This window comes from Sphaerodactylus townsendi, linkage group LG08 (assembly GCF_021028975.2).
Source record: "Sphaerodactylus townsendi isolate TG3544 linkage group LG08, MPM_Stown_v2.3, whole genome shotgun sequence".
Taxonomy (NCBI): Eukaryota; Metazoa; Chordata; class Lepidosauria; order Squamata; family Sphaerodactylidae; genus Sphaerodactylus; species Sphaerodactylus townsendi.
This window is the reverse complement of record NC_059432.1, coordinates 103,093,425-103,120,031: the sequence shown is the minus strand read 5'-3', so window position 1 is coordinate 103,120,031 and position 26,607 is coordinate 103,093,425. Positions and strand designations below refer to the sequence as shown.

General features: G+C 47.9%; 1 protein-coding gene across 5 annotated transcripts in view; it reads left to right on the top strand.

The window, feature by feature from the left end:
- ECT2 (epithelial cell transforming 2) overlaps nucleotides 1-26,110 on the top strand; it is a 47,082-nt gene extending 20,972 nt beyond the window's left edge. For all 5 annotated transcript variants that reach the window (XM_048506243.1, XM_048506242.1, XM_048506244.1 and 2 more), the window contains 10 exons: nucleotides 1,123-1,233; nucleotides 3,465-3,561; nucleotides 5,563-5,644; nucleotides 6,779-6,857; nucleotides 8,045-8,164; nucleotides 10,796-10,934; nucleotides 11,979-12,133; nucleotides 16,137-16,244; nucleotides 19,041-19,187; nucleotides 24,914-26,110. In XM_048506243.1, coding sequence (XP_048362200.1) covers nucleotides 1,123-1,233; nucleotides 3,465-3,561; nucleotides 5,563-5,644; nucleotides 6,779-6,857; nucleotides 8,045-8,164; nucleotides 10,796-10,934; nucleotides 11,979-12,133; nucleotides 16,137-16,244; nucleotides 19,041-19,187; nucleotides 24,914-25,003 — 1,128 coding nt within the window. In that variant the 3' untranslated portion in view covers nucleotides 25,004-26,110. The remainder of the gene's footprint in view (nucleotides 1-1,122; nucleotides 1,234-3,464; nucleotides 3,562-5,562; nucleotides 5,645-6,778; nucleotides 6,858-8,044; nucleotides 8,165-10,795; nucleotides 10,935-11,978; nucleotides 12,134-16,136; nucleotides 16,245-19,040; nucleotides 19,188-24,913) is intronic.
- Nucleotides 26,111-26,607: the final 497 nt, after the last annotated feature.

The window sequence follows — 26,607 nt, the reverse complement described above, 5'->3', positions numbered from 1 at the left end:
GCAAGGGTCCTCCTTGGCACATGTGAAAGAGCTCTTGATTTTAGGCTTTAAGCTGAATTTGCTTTGTTTTAAAATGTGGGTTCATGTTTTTAGCCTCAGGGAAAGATGTTTCTGGGTTTCAGAGTTTCGCTTAGTTGTATCGTATTAGGGGAGAAGGTCCCTGGTTCAATCCCAGGCATCTCCGGCTAAAGGACCTGGAGCCAAGTGGTGTGAAATGCCTCTTTCTGAGACCCCGGAGAGCTGCTCCCAGTCTGAGTAGACAGCACTGATTCTGTTGAGCCCAGGGTCTGATTCTGTGCAAGGCAGCTTCTTGACTGTTCATGCAGGGGCAAGTCATGTCAAGACATCAAGTATAAACTTTAGGATTGTAAAGCCAGCCTGAACTGTCACTTGCCAAAGGAACCTACTTTGTTCGAGGTGCTCTTTATTCTTCTGGTATCTGTGTGGCCAGAGCTGAGGCGTGGCTGGGTCAGAGTACGCCCGGTGCTCACTCTGTGCTTTCCTTCCCCCCGCCGCGGTGCCCTGTCCCTCCACCCCCCTTACCTTAGTTCAGTCTGGGAAAGCGGCCTGTTCCCTTCAGGCTGAAACCAGCCTAGTGGGAACTACACTTCCCATGAGACCCTGGGACTTGCAAGGTCTCCTGGGAAGCCTTCGTAGCCAGTTCCCTGACCAGGTTACCTACAGCCTGAAAGAGGAACCAAGGGGCCACTTCTCCAGCCTGCACTGTTTCACTAAGGTAAGTGTGTGTGTGAGGGGAGGGGGGCGATTTTCCATGACCCCAGACATGCGCCCGGTGCTTTCACGCTCCTTCCTCCCCTGTGAATAGCTCCATGCCTGCTTTGGGCCAAAGAAACTTAATCCAGGGCCGAGTGGGGGGTATTGAGACATCCTGCAGTGGTGCTGTTCTGTCGGCATCCGTCCTTGCGAACACCAGCACTGTTCAGGCATGAAAGTAAAAGCTTATTTGTACAGACTCTCTTATCTACGGTTGACCAGTATTTTAGGGTTCTTCTGTATATGAAGCATCGATAAGTTTGCACATAGAGGGCAAGAAGGCCATTCCTGTGTTTTCCACTTTCCCCTGGCAAACGTCACACCTGAAAATTCTGCGCTGTCTTTCAGTCCAAAGACTTGTTGAAAACCTATCCCCCCTTTGTGAACTTCTTTGAAATGAGCAAGGAGACTATTACCAAGTGTGAAAAACAGAAGCCAAGGTTTCATGCTTTCCTGAAGGTAATATATTTTTTCCTGTTTGCTGTTTCTTTCCACCTCTGATGTGAGAATAGGGTTTTTGTTTTTTTTTCCTTTTGGTAATCTTCAGACCAGATGTCATTTTTCTGAGAGACTTGGTTTTGTAAATGAAGGCAGGCAATCATGATTATCGGCACAGCAGAAACCCCGAGAGGTCGGAAAGCTTGCTTGGTACAACAGCAAAGTTTGCAGTTTTAAAAAAACACACAAATAAGAGATGATACTGTTTAGAGTGGGGTCCCTAGCCTCTGAGTCTGCAGGCACCTGAGAGCCAGCGTGGTGTAGTGCAGCCATTCTCAACCAGAGTTCCGTGGTACCCTGGGGTGCCGTGAGCATGTCCCAGGGGTACCCGGGGTGGGTAACACTACCCCTAATTTTTTGTGGTGTCTCCCCACCGGGCGCCAGCAAGGACATGGAGCTGGCTCCATGGGGCAGGGGGAGCCTGCTACAAGGTCAGCAGCCAGCCCCCCCGCCTCCTCCCGCAAGTAAGGCTTCCCTTCACTCTGGGGAGGGGAAGGTGGGAGCAATGTAGCCAACAGCAGGGGGCAATGGGGAGGCTAAAGGTGGAGGGGTGGCCCGGCAGGGGGGGTACCGTGAGATATGAAGAGTGAGGTCAAGGGTACCCTGACCTCGGGAAAAGGTTGGGAAACACTGGTGTAGTGGTTAAGAGGAGGTGGATTCTAAACTGGAGAACCGGGTTTAATTCCCCACTCCTCCACCTGAGCGGCAGAGGCTTATCTGGTGAACCAGATGTGTTTCCCCACTCCTACATTCCTGCTGGGTTGGTCACAGTTCTTTGGAATTCTCTCAGCCGCACCTACCTCACAAGGTGTCTGTTGTGGGGAGAGGAAGGGAAAGGAGCTTGTCAGCCACCTTGAGTCTCCTTACAGCAGAGCTTGCAGTGGTGACTTCTTTTTCTTCTTTAGACTTTTAAGAGGGTTGTGAGCGTTACCACTTGAAGCACAAGATGTGGTGACTGGGGACGGGGGAGTAGAAGAAGAAGAGTTTGGATTTATATCCCCCCTTTCTCTCCTGCAGGAGACTCAAAGGGGCTTACAATCCCCTTGCCCTTCCCCCTCACACAACAAACACCCTGTGAGGGTGGTGGTGGAGGCTGAGAGAGCTCCGAGAAGCTGTGACTAGCCCAAGGTCACCTAGCTGGCGGTGTGTGGGAGGAGTGCACAAGGCTAATCTGAATTCCTCAGGATAAGCCTGCCTCCACAGCTTGGGCGGCAGAGCTGGGAATCAAACCCGGTTCCTCCAGATTAGATACACGAGCTCTTAACCTCCTACGCCACTGCTGCATAAAAGACCAGTCAAACTGAAGGCGAGGACCAGTAGGGAATGCGGGAGAGAAGGGGAACAGGAGCATGCACCCAAAGGAAAGGGGGAGGTAGGTCCAAAAGTGGACTGTCATCTCTTTCTCCCCCTCCCGCTAATCAGCCAGTGGAAGTTGCTTTCTTCCTGGCTGCTTAGTTGCTCTGCTTGCTCCGAGCTTGGCAGCTAGCCTGAGGCTTCGTAGCACCCCTGCCATGGCTCCGCTTCCGTTGCTACCCCGGGCTCTGTGGCTTGGCTGTTTGACAGCAAGACAGTCTGCTCCTGGCTTCCCTGCTGCCCAGCTGAGCCGCAACATCTGGATCTTACTGTAGCGAGCAGCATGGAGGAAAGCATGAAGGCAGCTGGTGGCCTGGCTTTCCTTCCCAGCGCCCCCACCCACTGCCCTGAAACTCCTGGGGAAGTGCCGGCAGGCATTATGTTGGTCTAAATGCATCCACCCGTTCCTTGTCAGGTTTAACAACGCGGCTGTGTGGATACTGCAGAACCTCTGCTGTGGCTATCAGTAATGGGGCTTGTCTATCGAGCTGTTGGCTTGTCTATCGAGCTGTTGGCTTAGCCCAGAGGTGTGCCATGCCAGCAGGGGCTGATGGGAATTGCAGTCCATGAACATCTGAAGCCCCAGAGTTGGACATCCCTGGTTTAGCCAGCCTTAAATTTCACCCCACGTTTGAACCCCATTATTGATACATGTGACATCTTATTTTCAAAAAAAGGCCTATGAAGAGGGGCGGTGTTTCTATGGAAACAGGAGCGGGGACACGCCTTTCAATATTGCTAAGTAGGTTAAGACTACAAGCCGCTCTCCTTTGACACCCAGGACTAAATTGTGTAAATCTAAACTCCTGGCGCAAATAATTCCTTTGTTCGCTCTGCAGATAAACCAGGCTAAGCCAGAATGTGGGCGGCAGAGTTTGGCAGAACTTCTTATCCGACCGGTACAGAGACTACCTAGCGTTGCTCTTCTCCTTAACGGTATGTCTGCGGCCTTCTTTGTTTAGTTCCTTAAATGATTTGAACTCGCTAGGATTGTTTGAGGCGGCTGAATGTGGTCAGAGATGTCGCAAGTCTTTTGTAGATTTAAAACTATCTGGTATCCATTTGTAGCTCACCAGAGATGTAGATTTGTCCGTGTATTTAAAATGGTGTTAATGTGGCATAGTTGCTTTAATACTCAATACCAATTTGTTCTTTTTGTGTGCAAATTAAAAAAAATACCTCCAGCCCTCTGTTAAATTATATCCAAGGCAACTAGCCTGAAATTCTCAGGAACAATACTGATATCAACTGCCTAGGTGGGTGGGCAAGATGTCCGTACTCTCGTTCTTTTTTTTTTGTGGGGGTGGGTGGGTGATGTTTTAGATCAGTGGTTCCCAAACTTATTTGGCCTACCGCCCCCTTTACAGAAAAAATATTACTTAGTGCCCCCTGGAAATTAATTTTTTAAAAATTTTAACAGTAATTAAACAGATATATTTATTAATGTTTCTACCTGTGGCCATCACTGCCTCCCTGGATCACTGCAGCACCCACCAGGGGGCGGTGGCGCCCACTTTGGGAATCACTGTTTTAGATTGTGTCTGGGTTTTTAGAATGGAGTTTTATTGTGTTTTAACTGTCTTGATTTTAATGCTGTATGTTTTTGTTGCAGCCCGCCCTGAGACTGGTAAAGGGCGGGTAATAAATATAAACAGAAATAAGCAAGGCGCTGAGAAGAACCAGTTAAATTAGCAGACGGTCTTAGGTCTTTGAGTGGTTAGGTCTTGCTCAAAGCTGTGGAAACGGTGAGAGGCAGTGTGGTGTAATGGTTAAAAGCTGGTGCGCTCTAATCTGGAGAACCGGGTTTGATTCCCCGTGCTGCCATTTGAGCTGTGGAGGCTTATCTGGTGAACTAGGTTAGCTTTGTGCACTCCAACACCTGCCAGCTGGGTGACCTTGGGCTAGTCACAATTCTTTGGAGCTCCCTCAGCCCCACCCACCTCACAGGGTGTTTGTTGTTGTAGGGCGGGGGAGGAGATTGCAAGCCCCTTTGAATCTTCTTACAGGAGAGAAAGGGAGGATATAAATCCAAACTCTCCTTCTCTTCTTCTAGTTCAGGGGTAGGAAACCTGCGGCTCTCCAGATGTTCAGGAACTACAATTCCCATCAGCCTCTGTCAGCATGGCCAATTGGCCATGCTGGTAGGGGCTGATGGGAATTGTAGTTCCTGAACATCTGGAGAGCCGCAGGTTCCCTACCCCTGTTCTAGTTCAGAGGAGATTGCAGTTTCTGCTTGCTCCCCTCCTTTTCCCCACTCCCTGCTCCATTCCTTGAACTTCTATTTGTTTTTAAATCTGGTTCCTGTTTTATCTTGGCTGTGACAAACCAGCCTAAAGATGCCTCACCATATTACTTGAGGATGTACAAGTTGTTGCAAGGGCCCTGTAAGAGGGCATACGAACCGTCTCTCGCCTGTGAGGCAGCCTTGGGGCAGCCCCGTCCTGCAAGCTCTTTCTGAACCTGGAACACCGCCCAGAGTCCCTAGGGGATGGGGCGGTCTACAAATCTAAACAATAAATAAATATATAAAACATCCACAGTAGTATCTATAAGGTAGTTTTGGGGCAGAATTTCAGCAAAGCCTGATTACATACAGCATAGGTGTCAAACTCGCGGCCCTCCAGATGTTATGGACTACAGTTCCCATCATCCCCTGCCAGCATCATGCTGGCAGGGGTTGATGAGAACTGTAGTCCATAACATCTGGAGGGCCAAGAGTTTGACACCTGTGATATACAAAAACATACAGAAATTACATACGTGAAACTTAGGAATGTTCCCATTCTTAAGGGCAAAAGGGAGCTGTATTTTTTTTTAAAAGACCACGTGTCAAAAGTCTGGGCCTGAGATCTCCGAATATCGATAGGCTTTCTAACGGGAGTACATACCTGGTGTCAGGATGAAAAGTAATGCCGTTTAATACTCCCTTGTGATTAGACCTGAAGAAACACACTGCTGAAGACAATCCTGACAAGGCGACACTAGAGAGAGCCATTGAGTCATTGAAAGAAGTGATGACGTAAGTAGCCCGAGTCACGACAGCCCAGAACAGAAAGCTTTTTATATTGCTGGCAGACCTGGAAAGGAAACGCATCACCTGTTTCCTGTGAATTGTACTTTTTTTCCAATGGCTTGTCTCCTATACACTTCCAGCTTGTTTTTGCAGGTACTAAAATTCACTGGCTGATTTTCCAGAGCCTCATCGGAACCTGCTGCTATGCCCAAGTAGTTAGGTACTGAGCTGAGTACACAGAGCTCAGGGTTCCGTGGGATCCAGCAGGTTCTCACAGGTTCCCGAGAGTAGGCTATCATGTCACCCCTTAACCTTCTCTTCTCCAGACTAAACATACCTATCTCCCTAAGCCACTTCTCATAGGGCATGGAATCCAGACCTTTGACCATTTTGGTTGCCCTCTTCTGGACCTGTCCCGGCTTGTCAATATCCTTCTTGAATTGTGATGCTCAGAACTGGACACAGAGCCCTTTCTTTGCCCAATCTCTTGATACTGAGGCCACTAAACTACCTTGTCCCTCTCTCCTCTTCAATCCTTATTTCCCCAGATCTGCACCAAGAAATTGGATGCCAAAAATAATGCAACTAGGGTCTTGTACATGGAAGATGCTTTCACAAATTGTCTTCCCTCTGTATTGAATTTTTGGTGCAGTAATCGAGCTTTCATACATGTAGCGTAGTTTAAGGTCCAGGCTAGTGATTAGAAGGGGTCTGTCTTAAGGCATGAAGGACATAGTAACTCTTTAGAATTCTGTGCCCAGTGTCTTATGTCAACGGAGCCTATGTGAAACTTGAGAGTCTTAAACAAGAGTATAAGTACTCCTGAGTAAATAACTAGCTTTTGTTTACTGAAAAAAGTAAAGTCTTATAACTAAGTGGTAGATTTTTTTTGATCTTTGCATAATGTATACATGGGATTGATCGTCCTTTCCACAGCGAACATAAATTTGACTGGTTTGCTTTTTTTCTTACACAGGCCCCTTCCGCACACGCAAAATAATGCGTTTTCAAACCACTTTCACAACTGTTTGCAAGTGGATTTTGCCATTCCGCACAGCTTCAAAGAGCATTGAAAGCAGTTTGAGAGTGCATTATTCTGCATGTGCGGAAGGAGCCGTAGCTTATTGTGCTTTTCTCTAGGCACATTAATGAAGACAAGAGGAAAACCGAAGGTCAGAGGCAGATTTTTGATGTTGTGTATGAAGTAGATGGCTGTCCGGTAAGTAATGGTTTATTACTGGGGCTTAGAGTGTGTGGGGAAGACAGTGGTGGAGAAACTTGCTGGACAGATTTGACCTCGGGAGTGAAGATGAAGAAGAGTTGGATTTATATCCCCCTTTCTCACCTGTAAGGAGACTCAAAGGGGCTTACAATCTCCTTTCCCTCCCCCCCCCCCACAACAAACACCCTGTGAGGTGGGTGGGGCTGAGAGAGCTCCGAAGAACTGTGACTAGCCCAAGGTCACCCAGTTGGCATGGGTTGGAGTGCACAAGCTAATTTGGTTCCTCAGATAAGCCTCCAGAGGCCAATTTGCTGGCGGTCCCCGGCCCCGCAATGATGCAGCTGGCCTCCACACGGGCCAGGGCCTTTACGGCTCTGGCCCCAGCCTGGTGGAACTCTCTTCCTCCAGCTGTCCGGGCCCTGCGGGATCTTGGAGAATTCCGCAGGGCCTGTAAGACGGAGTTGTTCTGCCGGGCCTTTGGAGGGTCCAGCCGCTGAGGTGGTGCCCCCCCTTTCCTCTGCTCTGTTTTTACATCAGGGTACCCTATATCATTGGAACCCGCCGTCCTCCCCTTTTTCTGTTCTGAGGGAAGGGTTTGATATTAGGTTTATTGGGCCCCGTCTACTTTTACTATATTGCTGCTGTTTTAAACGGGATTTTATCACTTTATCTTAGTAGGAGAGAAAGGGGGGATATAAATCCAAACTCTTCTTCTTCCTCCTCCTCCTCCTCCTCCTGCTGTAGGAGACTCAAAGGGGCTTACAATCTCCTTGCCCTTCCCCCCTCACAACAAACACCCCGTGAGGTAGGTGGGGCTGAGAGAGCTCCGAGAAGCTGTGACTAGCCCAAGATCACCCAGCTGGCGTGTGTGGGAGTGTACAGGCTAATCTGAATTCCCCAGATAAGCCTCCACAGCTTGGGCGGCAGAGCTGGGAATCAAACCCGGTTCCTCCAGATTAGATACACGAGCTCTTAACCTCCTATATCCTAGGGGGGATATAAATCCAAACTCTTCTTCTTCTCTTCTATCTTAGATCACCATAAAGAAATGCAACTAAACTTAGTGTATCTACTTACATTAAACATTTCTGATTAGAAGCCCCCTTTCTGTCTTGTTATTTGTTTTTTTGTGGAAGCAGCAGCGGCTTGAGCTCTCACTAACGAGCATCTCCCATACCCTCTAGGCTAATCTCTTGTCATCTCACCGGAGTCTAATCCAGCGCCTGGAAACGGTGGCGCTTGGCGATGACCTCTGTGACAGAGGGGAGCAGGTCACTCTCTTCCTTTTCAATGACTGCCTAGAGGTAAGTCTGCAGGTGTTCATTTGGCTGCACCATTCTGGAGCGGCTTCCAACCTGGAGGAATAAACAGCCATCCAAATACCAGCAGCTCCAGAGGACAAGCGGAGCAGGCCGTTTGCCTTGACAGCAAGCGTGGTGTTGCGTAGTTCATTCTGTCGGCTGGTAAGAAGTGCCGGACACGAGCTGTCACGGGCAACACTTTATTTTCCTTCGGCTTAAGGCTTTGTAGCTCAATACACAGGGATTAGCGGAAAAGATGGAGCAACTTTCTTGCCACTGTGTTGTGCGAGGAAGGATTTGCTGGAAAAAAAAAAGGCTTGATGGAAGCCGTAAAGAGGTCCTTTCACTGCTCTGGCTCAGTGGCAGAAGATCTGTTTGGCATGCGGAAGGTTGCAGGTTTGGTCCCCAGGATCTCTAGTTAACAGATCTGGCAGCAGGTGATGCGAACAGCTTAGTTAATCCTGAAGAGCTGGGTAGAAGTATTGACTTTCATGGACCAGGGGCCGAGTTCAGCATCAAGCAGCTTCATGTGTCCTCTTCTTGCCCAAATTCTGTGTGGAGGTGGGGAATCCATTGCATAGGAATTAAATAGGCTTTACCTCCTCATACTGTACTCTTGTCTCAGAAAGAAGATATTAGCGCAGTTAGTTGAGGTGAAAAAAATGGCATGCTTCCACATAAGAATATAGTTCCGAACGAAGATGAGAATTATTATTCATTTTTACATTCTGCCTTTGTCAAAACCATTGTTTTGTGCATTATTGAACATGATACTTTGATATAAGAGCATTTATTTTTACTTTCAAATGGGTGGGGGAGCAGGGCTAGGTAGGCACTAGGACTCAGGCAGAGCAAAGAAGGTTGACTTCTGTGGCGGAGGGATATACAACCCTACCAACATCTTTTTCCAAGGCTAAGTATACCTATAGCAGTGATGGCGAACCTTTTTGAGACTGAGTGCCCAAATTGCAACCCAAAACCCGCTTGTTTACCACAAAGTGCCAACACCAGTATTTAACATGAATACTGAGATTTTAGTTGAGAAAAAATGGTTGGCTCCAAGGCATGCGTTACTCAGGCTTGATGGTAGTCGGTGGCTTTGCTTTGAAGCAACTGTGCAACTCTTCCAACAGGTGAATCACGACCCTAGGAGGGTTTATTCAGAAGCAAGCCCCATTGCCAGCAACCGAGCTTACTCCCAGTTAAAGGATCGCCCTTTAGCTCTTCATATGAAAATCAGTGGGGTTTAACAGCACTTAACAGGGTTACCTACACTGCTCCCCAAAACTAGGTCTTAGGTTTAATGGTAATAATTGAGCCCAGCAGCCCAGGCCAGCCTAGATGGCGGGGGGGGGGGGGGGACTCTGTTTGCGCGTGCCCACAGAGAGGGCTCTGAGTGCCACCTCTGGCACCTGTGCCATTGGTTCACCACCACTGACCTATAGCTAAGCTATACGCTTTGTATCTGTATGGGTGCATGTTTCGGAGGTCCTGGTTCTGCCTGAGGTCTGTGGATTGATAGGCAAACAGAAGAAATGGGCATAACTTCTGTTTGAAGCACAGTCAGCTCACTTTTATTTGTTCAGTCTTTGGTTCTTACCTCTCCATATATGCACCTTGAAGGCAGTTTAGAGCCGCATATGAAAGTGTTATGCAATGTAAAAGCGTAAACCGAAAGTACGATTCTGTTGCCTGCTCCACTTGGCTTAGAGGAGGTGGCAGTTTCCGACTGGAGACGGAATCAGTAGGTGGCACGGAGGGCTCGAAGGAAAGACTGCTCACTTGCCAAGCTGGCTGCCTGTAGCACTTCTAGGCAAGGGTGTGTTCTTTCTGCACGTGCACAGAACTGGCATCAGTCTCAGTTCAGGCGCCCGCCAGAAATCCTCCAGGAACAGGCTCGATGCTAGAGCCACTTGCTTTGTACGCACATGGTCTCTGGCGCAGTTTCCAGCCTCGTCAGTTATGCAGAGTAAGCGCTGGGAAAGATGGTCTCCTGCCTACGATCCTGGAAAGGATTGCAGGACCAGTGTGCTGGCTTGATACGACAGTTGCGTATGTTCACAAAATATGGTCTTCACAGCTGCATGCTTGCTTGCCAGTGAGTTCTGTTGGAGTGAGGGGGACTCAGTCCTCAATGCATCTACCTGGGAGCAAAATGGTGGTTGCTACTCAGAAATTCCTCGTCCAGTGCCTCCATCTAAGCCCGTGGTGGCGAACCTTTGGCACTCCAGATGCTATGGACTACAATTCCCATCAGCCCCTTCCAGCATGGCCAATTGGCCATGCTGATAGGGGCTGATGGGAATTGTAGTCCAAAACATCTGGAGTGCCAAAGGTTTGCCACCACTGAAGCCATATATGGTCCTAGAACATTTTGTGCAGCACAAGGCAGAAGCGAGGAGAGACGTGTGCTGGGATTCACCATTCGGTTTTCAAGAGAACATAAAAGCTGTGAATCCTTCTAATAAAAAAAAACGGGGAACTTGGCATTTTAAGTAGGAACATCAATCCATATGTTGCAATTGCTTAGGCTTTTCGAAAGCTGCTGTCTGCCACGCAGCTTCGCTTCTAAAGGTCTGGGGGAACGTAGGCGTCCACGCTTCATAACATTCCGGTTTTTAATTTTCAAAACAGGTCGCGAGGAAGCGGCACAAAGTCATCGGGGGTTTCAAGAGTCCTCATGGTCACACCAGGCCCCCCGCCTCTCTCAAGCACGTCGTCCTCATGCCCCTGTCGCAGATCAAGAAAGTGCTAGATGTCCAAGAGACGGAAGGTCTGTACGGTTGGAGTGGAATGGCTCACAACTTGGCGTTGTTGGTGTGTGTGGGTGTGTGTGTGTGTGTATTTAGGAGTAATACATTGAGTGGTGACTTCAAAACGCTGATGCATTTTGGCACTGCATTCACAGTGAGAGCTCTTCCAAAGAGTTCTCATCCCTGGGTCAGGGAGCTGGAAGCAACCATTAAGAGGAGCACTCGGAGAAGAGGGTCAAATGTCAGTTTTGAACCTGTGGGTTGGAGAGACCCACTCTTGATGCTTTTAGAGCACATCACCTTTGCTCCCCTGGGCGTTTCCGTCATGTCTTGGTGCGGATCTTCTTCTAAAAATAACGCCCCGTCTGAGGGGTGCAGCTTGCTTTCAAGGAAGCCAGCTTTTTGTGCTCTTGGAGGCTCCTAAGTGGCGTTCCCATTTTAAGCTTGCATTCCCATCTGAAATTCTGTTTTGGACTTGCTGTAGGTGGTGTTCATTATCATACCGAGGGGCCTGTTGAAAGCACTGTGACTTGTTCTGTGCATTGTGTTCTGATATCCGGGCAGCAAATGTTATCCTAGAGCCGTGGTGGCAAACCTTTGGCACTCCAGATGTTATGGACTACAATTCCCATCACCCCCTGCCAGCATGGCCAATTGGCCATGCTGGCAGGGGCTGATGGGAGTTGTAGTCCATAACATCTGGAGTGCCAAAGCTTCGCCACCACAGTCCTAGAGCTACTGGACTAATTCTGTGACTGTAAGTTAGGAAACTAACAAAACTTTCCTGCGATTCCTAGAGGCACCTGGCGCTTCCAGCTTTCCCCAGAAGCGGCCTTATCCCCCATTCCCCTCTTTCTAGGCACGGCATCCCAATGGTAGGCGTCCCAGCAGATTGTTAGATATTCAGGCTTGACAATTCTGCCTCCAGGTTTTTGCATGTATTTAATGTCATCACTGGCCGCCGACACTGTCCTCTCTGCAGTCCCAAGAAAACAGTTTGCCAGTTGACCCCAAGTTGCTGAATCTCTCTGACTGTTTTGGTATTGCTGCACATTCTTTTGCAGACTGCCACAGAGCGTTCGCGTTGGTTGTGCGGCCTCCAACAGAGCAAGCCAACTTGCTGTTCAGCTTCCAGATAACTTCGGAGGAACCCCCCAAGGAGGACTGGCTGAGGATGCTCTGTCGGCACGTGGCCAACACAATCTGCAAAGCGGACACCGTAAGTCTGGCCCGCAACTTTCTCATCAGTGGGTTGTCGCAAAGAGAGGCATTTAGAAGGGGGTGTGTGTGTGATACTAAAACGCTAGTACCAGAGAGGGGTCGGCAGAGTGAAAAACAGACCAGTGGCAAAGCTTCATGACTGACAACCTTTGTAAAGAGCAGCAGTGGTGTGGTGGTTAAGGGTAGGTGCACTCTAATCTGGAGAACCGAGTTTGACACTATGGCTGTGGAGGCTTATCTGGTGAACCGGATTAGCTTGTGCACTCCAACACATGCCAGCTGGGTGACCTTGGGCTAGTCACAGTTCTTTGGAGCTCTCTCAGCCCCACCCACCTCACAGGGTGTTTGTTGTGGGGGGGGGGGAAGGGAAAGGAGATTGTAAGCTCCTTTAAATCTCCTTACAAGAGAGAAAAGGGGGGGATATAAATCCAAACTCTTCTTCCTTTTAAGCCTTACTAACCTCTACAGAACGTAAAACATAGAAAAACTTGTAGATTGCGTCTGTATATCCTTTCCCTCCCCATGCATTATGTAGGGGCAGCAACGCTTGGTTTTACACTGTACCTGGAAGTGCTGGTGTTAATGGTGCAGCCACTTCTAGCTGTTGCTAGACAGACCTGTTTTGTCTGGCTTAGTTCCAGCCTAACTGGCACAGTTGGGCGTCTTAGTTTCAGGGGAGCTTGTGCGTGTGCAGTGAAGTTCCTTTGAAAGAGTGGCTGGTTGAGACTTGAGAGTGGAAACCCACACACGGAATGGAACTCTTCCCCACTGCCCAGTCCCAGAAGCCTACAGGTGCTGGGCGTTGACACTTAGCCGTGCAGTGAAAGGAGAGAATACCGTATATATTTGCGTATAAGCCAAGTTTTTCAGCCCTGTTTTGCTGAAAAATGCCCCCTCGGCTTATACACGAGTCCTGCTTACCAGCCGGCTCTTCAGGCCTCTGCCGCGGCTGCACAAGCCGCTTGTTGCTGCCCTCCTCGGAGGGTGAAGGGGAACCCTGGCTGGCTGGGCTTCCTCAAACCCCGGGAGGCAGAGGGGGCTCCTTATTTGGGCAGTGACTCCCCCTGATGTCATTGCCCAAATAAGGAGCTCCCTCCACCTTCCGGCAGGCTGGGCTTCCTCAAACCCAGCTGGGAGGTGGAGGAAGCTCCTTATTTGGGCAATGGCATCAGGGGGAGTCACTGCCCAAATAAGGAGCTCCCTCTCCCTCCCGGCTTCCCACCTTCGGCTTATACAATACGTTTCTCCAGGTTTTGGTAGTAAAATTTCAGGGTGCCTCTCGGCTTATACAATAAGTTACGTGATACATGCGAGGCTTCTTATCAATGTGAAGATGAAAATCCCTTTCCCAGTGCATCCGTGAAATCTCTGCCTCCCCCAACCACTGATAAAAGGCTGCTTCCACAACCTGAAAACCAAAGAGGTGTGGTGGTTAGAATATTCGACTAAGATCTGGGAGACCTGAATCCCTTCTTTGCCATGGGAGTGTGCTGGGTGACCTTGGGCATGTCTTGCGCTCAGTCTGACCGTTCTGCACATGCAGAATAATGCACCTTCAATCCACTTTCATGACTGTTTGCAAGTAGATGCTGCTATTTCGCACAGTAAAATCCAGCTGCAAAGTGCATTGAAAGTGGATTGAAAGTGCATTATTCTGCATGTGCAGAATGGGCCAAAGAGAAACAGGGCAACTTGCTCCCAGGCATTGGTTGCCGTCTAGTTTCAGTCTCTGGAACGATCATTTACTTAACTGCTGCCTTTCAAGTGGGTTTTAATTCTGTGTAGCTTATTTCCAAGTAAGCTGTTGCGGGCTCCGAGAAGATATGGTGTCTTCTCTATTTTCTGTCAAAGGCCACAACTTTAATTGCACTTATTATTTAAAAATATTTTTAATCTGCCTCTCCACCAAAGGGCTGGCAGCGAGTGATAAAATAAAATCCAATCGTCAATCTGTCAAGCACTAAAATATATATATTTTAGAGTGACAGAAAACAGCATGGAGTGATCATTAAACAAAGGCATAAAGGTCCCACTGGCCTGGTATGCTGAAGGAAGCATTTGGCAGGAGCATTGGTACCAAAGCACCGTCTGAAACCGAAAACACAATCCACAGAATCTTATTCGGACCAGCTGAAACAGCACTCAACAATGTGCAAGTTTTGACATTTCTCAGGCTGGGTGTTAAATAAAGAGTTTGGGTGTGCTTGAGTCAGGCTGCAATCTTAAGGCCTAGAACAGCGATTCCCAGACAGGGTTCCGTGGTACCCTAGGGTGCCTTGAGCATGTCCCAGGGGTACCGCGGCAACACTACCAACCCCCCTCACTTTTGTTGTGTCTCCCATCGGCACCAGCAAGGGCATGGAGCTGGCCCAGGAGGCAGGGCCTGCCGCAAGGTCAGCAGCCAATGGCCACACCCTGGGAGGGGAAGGTGGGAGGGTGGCAAGCAGGGGCGCTGGGAGGGGAAGGTGGGGGATGGCAGGGGTACCATGAGATATGAAGAGTGAGGTCAAGGGTACCGTGACGTTGAAAAGGTTGGGAAACACTGGCCTAGAAACATCTCAGGCTGGAATCTTAAGGCCCGGTTGTGCCTGCATCCTATGTATGATATGTCAGCCAGCATGCAGATTGAAAATGGTGCTGTGTCATTGATTATTAGTGCTAAGTTTTATACTGTGTCGCTAGCATTCTGGGTTTTGAGCTGTGTGGAAGCCATCCTGAACCCAACTTTAGTTGCAAAGGGCAGGGTATGGATTTGACAAAATAAATAACGAAACAAATAACCAATATATTGTCGAAGGCTTTCATGGCTGGAATGACTTGGGTGCTGTGTGGTTTCCAAGCTGTATGGCCGTGTTCTAGCAGCATTCTCTCCTGACATTTCGCCTGCATCTGTGGCTGGCATCTTCAGAGGATCTGATGTTGGGAAAGCAAGTGGAGTATATATATACCTGTTGGAGTGTCCAGGGTGGGTGAAGAAACATTGTCTGTGAGTAACAAAGAAGACAGCCAGCCACAGATGCAGGTGAAACGTCAGGAGATGCCAGCCACAGATGCAGGCGAAACGTCAGGAGAGAATGCTGCTAGAACACGGCCATACAGCCCGGAAAGCACACAACACCCAAATAACCAACGCTTGCTTTCTCCATGATAAAACACCGAACCCTTCGCCCTAGTATCTTCGCCCTAGTGCAGTTCACAGATTTCTTTTAGGTAGGGAGAAAAGTAATTGCTCAGTGGTCCTTTTTCTGGGTATTCTTGGTAGTTTATCAGAGACTCCTTCCACCCATGCAGAATCATGCACTTTCAATCCACTTTCAATGCACTTGGCAACTGAATTTACTGTGCAGAATAGCAAAATCCACTTGCAGACCATTGTAAAAGTGGATTGAAAGTGCTTTATTCTGCATGGGCAGAAGGGACCTTGATGCCGGTCTCTCTTTCTGGATTTAGTGCTATTTTTGAAACAGTGTGTGTGTGGGGGTGTTGTTTTTTCTTTTAATGTCTCTTCAGGTCTTTATTGTCACAGCTCAGCATCCTCTTCTTGTGGACAATGTCGTAAATAAGCTGTCAGATTTGCCCCCTTGCAGCGGGATTACCTAAACTTCCCCATCTTCTCTAACTCAGTGTGGCTCACGTTCCCTTTTCTAGAATTGGAGGGTGTTTATTTTTTGAAATAGTTATGCTCTGACACATCTGGCCCTCAAGGGGGCAGCAGAGGCCTTCACTTTACGGGGAACTCTGTCCACCTTGCTGTCTGAGCAGTCAAAGTGCTCTGAAGGACTGATTTTGTAACTCCTGTCTTGCTACGCAGATATCCGTAGCGTGCAATATCTTGATTTTTAAAAGACATATTCTTCTTCTTTTGGGAAGGGTGGAAGTGGAGACGCTGCACATTAAACTCAATGATTTTAGTATCCCAGGATCTTTGAAATGTGCATCTTAAGCTCAAGAGTGTTCGCTTTTGCTCACAAGTTAATTCCTGTTTTTTTTTCCCCTTACAGGAAAATCTTATTTGTGCCACTGATCCTGATTCCATTGAAGTAAACACAAAAGATATGGACAGTACATTGAGCAGAGCATCTCGCGCCATAAAGAAGACATCCAAAAAGGCAAGCGGTCCAATGAATGTGCAATTCAAGTCACCTTCTGTATGTTCTGGGGCAGGATTCATGCAAACCCTCTGACAGGAATAAGTTTCTAGGGCTTTGAACTCCATTAAAGGAGGAAGTGTGCATGTTCCACATGTCTGAAAAGAAAGTGAATGTGCTGGTACATCATATTCATAGAATCATGGAGTTGGGAGAGACCTCAAGGGACATCAAGTCCAACCCCCTGCAATGCAGGAACACACAATCAGAGCACTCCTGACAGATGGCCATCCAGCCTCTCTTCAAACACATCCAAAGAAGGAGACTCCACCACAATCCAAGATAGTGCATTCCACTGTCGAACAGCCCTTGCTGTCAGGAAGTTTTTCCTGATGTTTAGGTGGAATCTCTTTTGCTTCACCTTGAACCCATGACTCCTGGTCCTAGTCTCTGGAGCAGCAGAAAACAAGCTTGCTCCCTCTTTGACATGACATCCCTTCAAATATAACTAAACATAGCTATCATGGCACCTCTTAACCTTCTCTTCACCAAACTAAACATACCCAGCTCCCTAAGTCTCCCCTCGTAGGGCATGGATTCCAGACCATTCATTCATTCATTCATTCATTCATTCATTCATTCATTCATTCATTCATTCATTCATTCATTCAATGTATAGGCCGCCTCATCCCCGAAGGGCTCGAGGCGGCTCACAACATGGCTGTTACCAGAACAGTAAATCAATATAACATAAAATCTAACTCATTAAAATTCAGCAGCAATTAAAACAATAAATACAGATTAAACAACAAAGGTTGTATAAAAACACACACACAGGCGCCCAGTCTAAAGCCAAAGAAGAAGGGAGGAGAGGCAGGGCCCAGGATGGAATCAGGGCCCTACCAAGATGGAAAAGGCAGCTTAGTTCCGGTTTCAATGGGGGGCAATAGAACCGCGGCCAGCCCCTCCAAAAGCCCGGTGGAATAGCTCCGTCTTACAGGCCCTGCGGAATTCACCAAGGTCCCACAGGGCCCGGACAGCTGGAGGGAGAGCATTCCACCAGGCAGGGGCCAGAGCTGTAAAGGCCCTGGCCCGGGTCGAGGCCAGCTGCATCATCGCAGGGCCAGGGATCACCAGCAGTTCTGCCGCAGTCGACCGCAGCGGCCTATGTGGGACATAAGGGGTGATGCGGTCCCGTAGTTATGAGGGACCCATGCCGCATAAGGCCTTAAAGGTCAATACTAACACCCTGGTATGATTTTGGTAAAAGGGCTGACCTTTCCTCCTGTGCCTGTGTTTACATGGTTTGGTTTAAATGTTTTTGTTTTTAACGTTTGCTGTCTTGGGGACTCTTAAGTTCAGCGGAAACTTGGCTTGTGTGCAGAGTGCCATCGAGTCACAGCTGACACGTGGCAGCCCCAGCAAGAGGTTTCCAAACCAAGCGAGAAGCAGAGGTGGTTTGCCTTCTTCTGAAGGGTCTTCCTGGGTGGTCTGTCTTGAAAGTCTCCACCCTGCTTAGCTTCTGAGACCTGTCAAGTCGTGGAAAGAATGGTGTGGATGCAGGGGAGAGCGAGGAGGCTGATCAGGAACCTGGAGGCCAAGCCCTTTGAGCAGGGGTCTTCAAACTATGGCCCTCCAGATGTTCATAGACTACAATTCCCATGAGCCCTACCACTTGGTCATGCTGCCAGGGCTGATGGGAATTGTAGTCCATGAACATCTGGAGGGCCATAGTTTGAAGGCCCCTGCCTTTGAGCAATGGCTGTGGGATTTGGGAAGGTTGAGTCTGGAGAAGAGGAGGTGGAGGGGAAACAGGATTGCTCTCTTTAAGGATTTGGAAGGCTGGAGGAGGAGGGCAGGAAGCTGCTCTCGTTGGCAGCAGAGGATCGGACTCACTATAATCGGTATAAGTTAAGGACAGAAAAATACCAGCGGGATACAGGGGGTGTAGTTTAGCAGTGGAATCAGCTGCTCAAGGAGGTGGTGAGCTCCCCCCTCTGGCAGTCTTTATGCAGTGGCTGAACAACAGTTGTCAGGGGTGCTGTAGGCCACAGGTGTCAAACTCAGGCCCTCTAGATGTTCATGGTCTACCATTCCAAGCAGCCCCTGCAAGCATGGCCATTTGGCCCTGCTGGCATGGGCTGATGGGAATCGTAGTCCATGAACACCTGGAGTGCCAAAGGTTCGCCACCACTGCTCTATGGTACAGGTGTCAAACTTGTCATGCTGGCAGGGGATGATGGGAACTGTAGTCCATGAACACCTGGAGGGCCTGAGTTTGACGCCTATGCTCTAGGGCTAGGCTGATCCTGCATTGAATAGGGGGTTGTATTAGAATGGCCTCCATAGCTCCTTCTAGGAGTTCCGGCTTCACCATGTCCCGTTCCCTCTGGAAACATGGGCTGACAGTGTTTTAAATGAACTTTGCAGGGAGCTTTCAGCAGTGGTCTGCTGGTTTCTCCTCTCCTCTCAAGTCCCTTTCATACTACTTCCGGTATCCAATTTCAGTTTCTGCTACTGGCGCAAGGGACACTTTGATTTCTTTGTGGGGAAAGTGACTGCAGAGGAACGGGAGATGCGAAAGCTGGAAACGGCTCCGTGCAAACCGAGAAGGTTGCTGTGCTTCAGTGAGAGCCAGGCAGAGCCGATCACAGTCAAAGCTTGGTTTGAAAACTTCATCTAAAAGCAGTTCTCAAATGCTACAGGGGAATCGAACTCCAGATTGTGAAAAACATAACAGTAGTTAAGTGGTCGCCGGCAAAATGTCGCCGCCTTCTCTGAAGTTTTGTTTAATCTATCTCTTGTCAACTCCGGCAGGTTACTCGCGCGTTCTCTTTCTCAAAGACGCCCAAGAGAGCCCTCCGAAGAGCTCTGATGGCACACAGCAGCGTTGAAGGACAGAGTTTCGGCACATCTAGCGAGAATTACTTAGGGGGACGCCTGGCTAGTACGTCATCGCTTGCCGTAAGTGTCTCGTTTCTGGACAGGTTCGGTATTGAAGTTTGTGACACTAAAATGTCCATTAAAGAACCGTCTCTGCTCATCCCAGAGTAATTTGGGGATTGGCTTTCAGGCCCTCCGGCACATCAGAAGAAGTCATGTGATTTTCAGGACGGGAGAGTAAATGACTCGGTAAATACGTTACAATCCTAAATTAAAAACGTGAAAAACGCAGGGAGACAGTAGTTTTAACAACTTAATACAATCAGTCTCTATTACATTAGGGATGCTGAAAATTGACAGGGATTGAAAACAGGTGGTATAAAGCTCTAGATTCAAGAGCTTGTTGAAATGAAGGCTTTGCAAAGCTCCAACGTTGCTGTATGAACCTTACTTGGCACCGTTCTTCGCTGTATCCTGGATAGTGAAGTGCTGGAAAAAAACGTGGATTTCTTTAGGTTCAGCAAATATAAAGAGGCTGATTCCTGGGCTACAAACAGTGAACTCTGAGAATGGATATAAGAATGTATGGAGCTTCATTGGAAAAGGCAAAGCAAACCACAAAGCTGATATAAGCAGCCCTTTGAGCTGTTAAGAGCCACCGTGGTGTAGTGGTTAAGAGCAGGTGGATTCTAATCTGGAGAACTGGGATTGATTCCCCACTCCTCGACCTGAGTGGCAGAGGCTGATCTGGTGAACCAGATGTGTTTCTGCACTCCTGCATTCCTGCTGGGTGACCTTGGGCTAGTCACAGCTCTTCAGAACTCTCTCAGCCCCACCTGCCTCACAAGGTATCTGTTGTGGGGAGAGGAAGGGAAAGGAGCTTGAAAGCCACCTTGAGCCTCCTTACAGGACAGAAAGGTGGGGTGCAAATCCAAACTCTTCTTCTTCTTCTGTTAAGATGAAAGCAATCTACTTTCAGTTTAAAGAAGAAGAATAAGAAGAGTTTGGATTTATTTATTATTATGTTCCCCCTTTCTCTCCTGCAGGAGACTCAAAGGGGCTTACAATCTCCTTGCCCTTCCCCCCTCACAACAAGCACCCTGTGAGGTGGGTGGGGCTGAGAGAGCTCCGAAGAGCTATGACTAGCCCAAGGTCAGCCAGCTGGCGTGTGTGGGAGTGCCCAGGCTAATCTGAATTCCCCAGAGAAGCCTCCACAGCTCAGGCGGCAGAGCTGGGAATCAAACCCGGTTCCTCCAGATTAGATACACGAGCTCTTAACCTCCTACGCCAAAGCAGAAATTGAGATCTGCCACCCTGTTTCTGAACCAGGAAAAGGAGAGAGAATCCTCTGGCAGCCAGGCTGAGCCCCAGAAAAGCCTCCCCCCCCTTTTCAATGTTGCTCTTTCCGATCCTGCAGCTCTAGAATTCAGTCCCCCGTTTAGGGTCACTGAGGAGCTAACCAGCCACTTCTGTGCTCTCCAGCCCTTGGATTGTTTCCTTACTAGGCGGTTTTTTAAGAGCTTCAAGTCTGGAGGGCCACGTTGCATTTCCTGCATTTGAAACAGAACTCCAAAGTTCTGAAGTTCACCGTTGGACCTGCAACAAAAACCCTACCCCTCTTCAGCCTTACACTGACGTTTTCCTAACAACCATCCTGTTTGGTGTTGGACCAATAATAATCAATAAGCGGACTCTGGATACAGGATCAGTAGTTTTTACTGAGTAGGCATCAAGTTCCCTAAACTCAAGAAGCCAGTTCTGTTGATTTGGCTTCTGCAGTCACATTTTTATCCCCTCAAGGTTACTCCCCGAAAGTCCCCGCTCCCAGTTTCCCGGAGAATGTGTGAAAGTGAGGTGTGAACAGAATTGTGGTTGAAAGTGAGCATCCCAAGGACAAAGCAGAGGTAGCTGGTTTGGCTCCTGCTGGGCTGCTTCCTCCTCCCCCCCCCCCCCCCCGCTCCCAGCAGGGACAGCCTAGTTACCTACATTTGCAAGCATACAGGAAGAGATCAAACAGAGGGTAGATACATTAACAAGACAGAAAGTGGGTTACATTGTCAAAGCACAGATCAATCCCCATGTCGGCCCCTTCCGCACATGCAGAATAATGCCGTTTCAATCCACTTTCACAATTTATTGTCGGCTGGCTTTCTAATGTCGAATTACTTGGGTGTTGTGAGGATTCCGAAGCATAATTTCAGCATTTTCCTGCAGCATTGGAGCTCAGAAGGCATCTTCAGATGATGATCCTCTGAAGATGCCAGCCACAGATGCAGTTTAAACGCCGAGAGAATGCTGTTGAACACGGCCACAGTCCGAAACCATTACTGCTAACCCCACTTCACAATTACTTGCAAGTGGATTTTGTTTTGGTACAGTAAAATCCAGCTTCAAAGTGCATTGAAAGTGGATTGAAACTGCATTATTCTGCATGTGCGGAAGGGGCCACAGTGGAACCAATACCAATACTTCCTCTGCCAGGTGTGAACCCCGTTGCCCCATGGCGCCTCCCTGGCATATCCACAGCATGATGGTGCTTGCTGTTATAGATATAAATAAATATAACAAGTACTTTGGAGCAGTGTCCAAAATGTATTGTCGAAGGCTTTCACTGCTGGAATCACTTGGGTGCTGTGTGGTTTCCAGGCTTTATGGCCGTGTTCTAGCAGCATGCCAGCCACAGATGCAGGCGAAACGTCAGGAGAGAATGCTGCTAGAACATGGCCATACAGCCTGGAAACCACACAGCACGCAAGTGTCCAAAATGTTAGACTTCCTTTACTGGTGGATAAAACATCGGCCACCGCCTGACTCGGAATCTTAAGCTGCTGATTCAGAACTGGTTGCCGATAGGAACAGCGTCAAAGTGCGGCTGGGGTCTCGGCCCGACTGCCCTCTCGTCCTCCATCCCACCATGTCACTCTTGACCTTAACCTACCCACTTTATAGCGCTGGGCAAGTGTTTGATTATGTTCAGCTTAAGGGCTGAAACGAAGTGGTGTCGTTGTTCCGTGCATCTAAGGATTTCTCCTTGGAGACGGGGCTGCTTCGGCATTTGCTTTTTCTCCACCTAAACGCAGCTTGCGGTTCCCGGCTGCACTACCTCGTTGTTGAAGTGGTCTCTCTCTCTTTTTGAAGGTGTGCGTTAACTTAAATACTGAACTGAGATGATTACAGCCTTCCTGATACAGTAACATAATCTCTGAAAGGGTAAATCTCGTTCAAGCGGATTCTGAGCGTGTCAGGCAGGAAGGTTCCAGGGAGCCCTGTGAATGTGTTGCCCTTGGCTGGGGGGGGCTAGCTGGCCTCTTTTGTTTGATGATTGGCCAAATGGAGCCGGGAGGAATTTGTGACCGAAGCCTAAACCGGATCTAACGCTAATTCGTGGATTAACCTTCCTCGTGATTTTAGATACTGCTCTTCCACGTACAGGCCTGAGCTGCTTGGTATCAATCGCTAGCTGCACCGCTCCAACTCTGTTGGACGGCAACTCCCCAAGCTCTAGGCTCTGCCTACATGTCTGCTCCCCTTTGGGCTGGAAGGCTGAAGCTGCTTCAGCCTCAACAGTTAAACAATACCTCAGAGCAGACCGCGGCATTAAACAGCCACTCTTGAGCATCATTCCTGTCATCACCACCAAGACTGATGAACGGGGTAGCCGCACAGTGTTGCCTAAAGTGAGCTCTGTCATCTATTTGCGTGAGCACTTTGGGGAGACCCGGTAGCTTGCTCAGAAGGTGTATGATTTATACATTCAGGGTGCCGGGTTATTTCTACTCCCTGTGCACGCGCTCTGTCTTCACGCGATGTTCTCGGTTCATTGAATTAACCACGTCACAAACCGGGGTCTGTTTCCTTTGCGAGTCATCTAATCTTGTGGTCCAAATGGTCTTGTGCGGGTTTACATTGGCACAAATCCTGGTCTTTCTGATTGAGGATGCGAGCAGAGAGTGGGGTGGGTTTGTGTGGCACTTTCCAGAACCCCTTCCTTTCATAACGGCTCGCACAACTTCATTGTCTTGTTTCTGATCTGTATCAGATGCATTGGTGTTGGTACCCTCACGGGATTGGTACCTCATTGGTGGTGGTACCTCACAGCATTTAAATGAGATGGTGACCTGAAAAATAATGATAAAACATTTGGAGGCAGGGTGGTGGATGGGAGTTCTAGTGTTGCTCTTCTGTTTTTGCTAGTAGAGGAGTTCTCTTTCACTGGAAAGAGTGTTGCCCATACATACATGCATACATACATGCATCTTTCTCTCTCTCTCTCTCTCTCTCTCTCTATCTAATCTGACTTTTTAGCTGCCCTTCCTCTAGGGGCTCATGAGATGCTCAGAGCCAGCCTGGTGTAGTGGTTAAGAACAGCTGGATTCTAATCTGGAGAACCGGGTTTGATTCCCCACTCCTCCTCCACCTGAGTGGCATAGGCTTATCTGGTGAACCAGATGTGTTTCTACTCCTACAATCCTGCTAGGTGGACCTTTGGGCCAATACAGTTCTTCAGAACTCTCTCTGCCCCACCTACCTCACAAGGTGTCAGTTGTGGGGAGAGGAAGGGAACGGAGCTTGTAAGCCACCTTGAGTCTCTTTACAGCAGAGAAAGGTGGAGTATAAATCCAAACACTTCTTCCATCTTGTTCTAGGAAGCGCTGTAATCTTTATTCTGCTAGACTAGAGGAATAGAATTGTTTGACCTCTAGAACTGGTTGTGGATGATCAAAATGTATCAGGATAAGTCTTGACGCTTGTCAGTATCAAAATTAACAGTGACGGGCTGCTGGCAGTCCAAAGCTGGGGTGTTTTTGACCTCCTGGCTGAAGCCAAAGTGGCGGGTTGTTGAGAAAAGGTTTCTGGGGCAGTGGAGGTCTTGTTCCTCCTGAGGCTTGGCTGTGTAGTCAGACCTTTATGTTGGAAAACCTGGAAAGGTGTTTGCATTGCACAAAAAAGACATAAAGGCTTTTGCAAGAAGCTCCAGTGGCGAGCAACAGTGGCGTAGTGGTTAAGAGCAGGTGCATTCTAATCTGGAGGAACCGGGTTTGATTCCCAGCTCTGCCGCTTGAGCTATGGAGGCTTATCTGGGGAATTCAGATTAGCCTGTGCACTCCCACACACACCAGCTAAGTGAGACCTTGGGCTAGTCTGTTCAGACCTGCTTCCAGATGCTCATGGATCATACCCATCAGCCCCTGCCAGCATGGCAATTGGCCATGCTGGCAGAGGCTGATAGGAATTGTAGCCCATTAACATCTGGAGAGCCGCAGGTTGCAGACTCCTGGGCTAGTCACAGCTTTTCGGAGCTCTCTCAGCCCCACCTACTTCACAGGGTGTTTGTTGTGAGGGGGGAAGGGCAAGGAGATTGTAAGCCCCTTTGAGTCTCCTTACAAGAGAGAAAGGGGGGGGATATAAATCCAAACTCTTCTTTTTAAGCCTTACTAAACTCTACAGAATGTAAAACACAGAAAAACTTGTAGATTACAGGAGAGAAAGGGGGATATAAATCCAAACTCTTCTCCTAACTAGCACTGAATAAAAAGTATGTATCTTTCAACAGGGTTGTCTAAAATTTGGATAACTTGCCAGAAGCTCCAACTAATTCAAGTTAAAACGAATTGTAAAAAACTCTAAAATAGGTCCAATGTGCAAAATGAAAAAAAACCCCCGCAACCTTGAAAAATGGGAAAACTTCTCCCCCTTCTAAAAAAACGTCCTTTAGATTTTCTTTACACAGGCGTGCCAAGAGGTATTTCTGCCTACAAGATTATATGTTAAGAGACATGTTAACACTTCTTGGTTTCTTTCAACAGGGCATTCACTCACCTTCCCTGGTCAACCTTTCGTCTGTGTTTGAAAAGAGAAGCCATACATTAAGCCGATCGACAACTCACTTAATATGAAATGGGTGGGAGACAAGAGTCGTGTCTCCAAAATTGTGACTGACAACTCTGGCCGGGCTGTTCAAGCAACCAATTACTGACCTGTCTGGTGGTACTTAGTTAGCACTTAGTGGCAGCAAGCATTTAGGTAACACTAAGCCTATCACCAAGGATTCTCTGATCTGTCCAGAAAACAAGTGAAGGACTGGAACTTGGTATAGATATTGTTGCACAAATTACCCTGTTACACGATGGAAATGTTTTGCTCAGTGTAAGGACTCAGTGATGCGGCATAGGAACCGTCTACTAAATTAACATTATATATAACTTCAGGAGTTGCTTGCAGATGCCTTTGCTGGCTGGGAAAAGTGAAGTTTGCTTTTAAAATGGGCTTTGTATGTTTATCAGTTGTATGTCTTTTACTAATGCACCGTCCGATCTTTAAAGCCCTTCAGACTTCCAGTACTTTTCGGCTGTCCGAAAGATGTAGGTTTGCAAAAGCTTGACTCTGTTTCTGGCATATTCGACGCTGCATTGTTGATGGTGGTTTAATGAAAATGTGCCACGTTTTCACCTGTGTATCAATTAACTCAACTTTGTTTCGCTGCTAGGAATGATTTTGTCCAACGAAATGGTGAAGCCCCCCCCCAGGAAAAACAATCACTGTACTTCATTGTATTTATAGTCTTTGAATGGAGAACAATTTTAACAACTATCTCCAAAACTTAGTGAAACACTTTTTTATATATACACACACATATATATACAGACCAATAATGCACAGATTTTGGTATGAAGATTTAGATCTAACTTCAATATCTGTTGCTGCTATTTTTTTATTCGTAGATTTTCATTTAAAAAGTCATCCTATTTTCTATTTTCTTTCTAATTTAAACGTTTTAGAATGATCAGTGTTTCACAGTATGTTCTACACTCTAGAAACTTAGTTTCTGCACATTTTGTTTCTTCTTGCCTATGTTTAGGGACTGGTAGGCGGATGCGACTTTTGATTCCCCTCCCCTTCCCCCAACCCACAGCTACTTACTTGTATGTATAAATTGTGCCACTTAATTTTTTTGCATTCTGTATTGGCAAGAACCTTGTAAATAAACTGAACTGTTGACACTGCTCAGTTTGCTCTTTGAAGGCATAACACCATGATTTCTTTTAGAAAGCCGCAAAGCCCCAGAAATCACACTTAAAAATATTATGCATGCTCCATATCCTAGCAACACACAACCTATTCTGTTACTATTGAGAGTTTTTTTTTTAGCCCAACAGGTTACGGTTCCGTTCGCAGTAGGATACTGGCAAAGGACAAGAGTGTTCATCTGCAAATATTAAAATGGGAGGTGAGAACATCTCACTGTTTGTTGCTTGTTTCTGCTTTCGATTAGTTCTTGGCCGAGTAGCTGGTTATTGGGGCTTTAATATTGTTGGCGCTTCCTGATTCAATCCAGTAATCCTTATTTTGCTTGGAAGAGAAAGGGAAGGATAAATGCAAATCAGAAGTTCAGACACAGATTTTTCTTGGCGGGGAGCTCTTCCGTGGGGTTGTGTGAGTAAAATGGCTCAATTTATTGCCAGAGTAGTGAAGAAGCATCACATGCGGTGGTTCCAAAGCT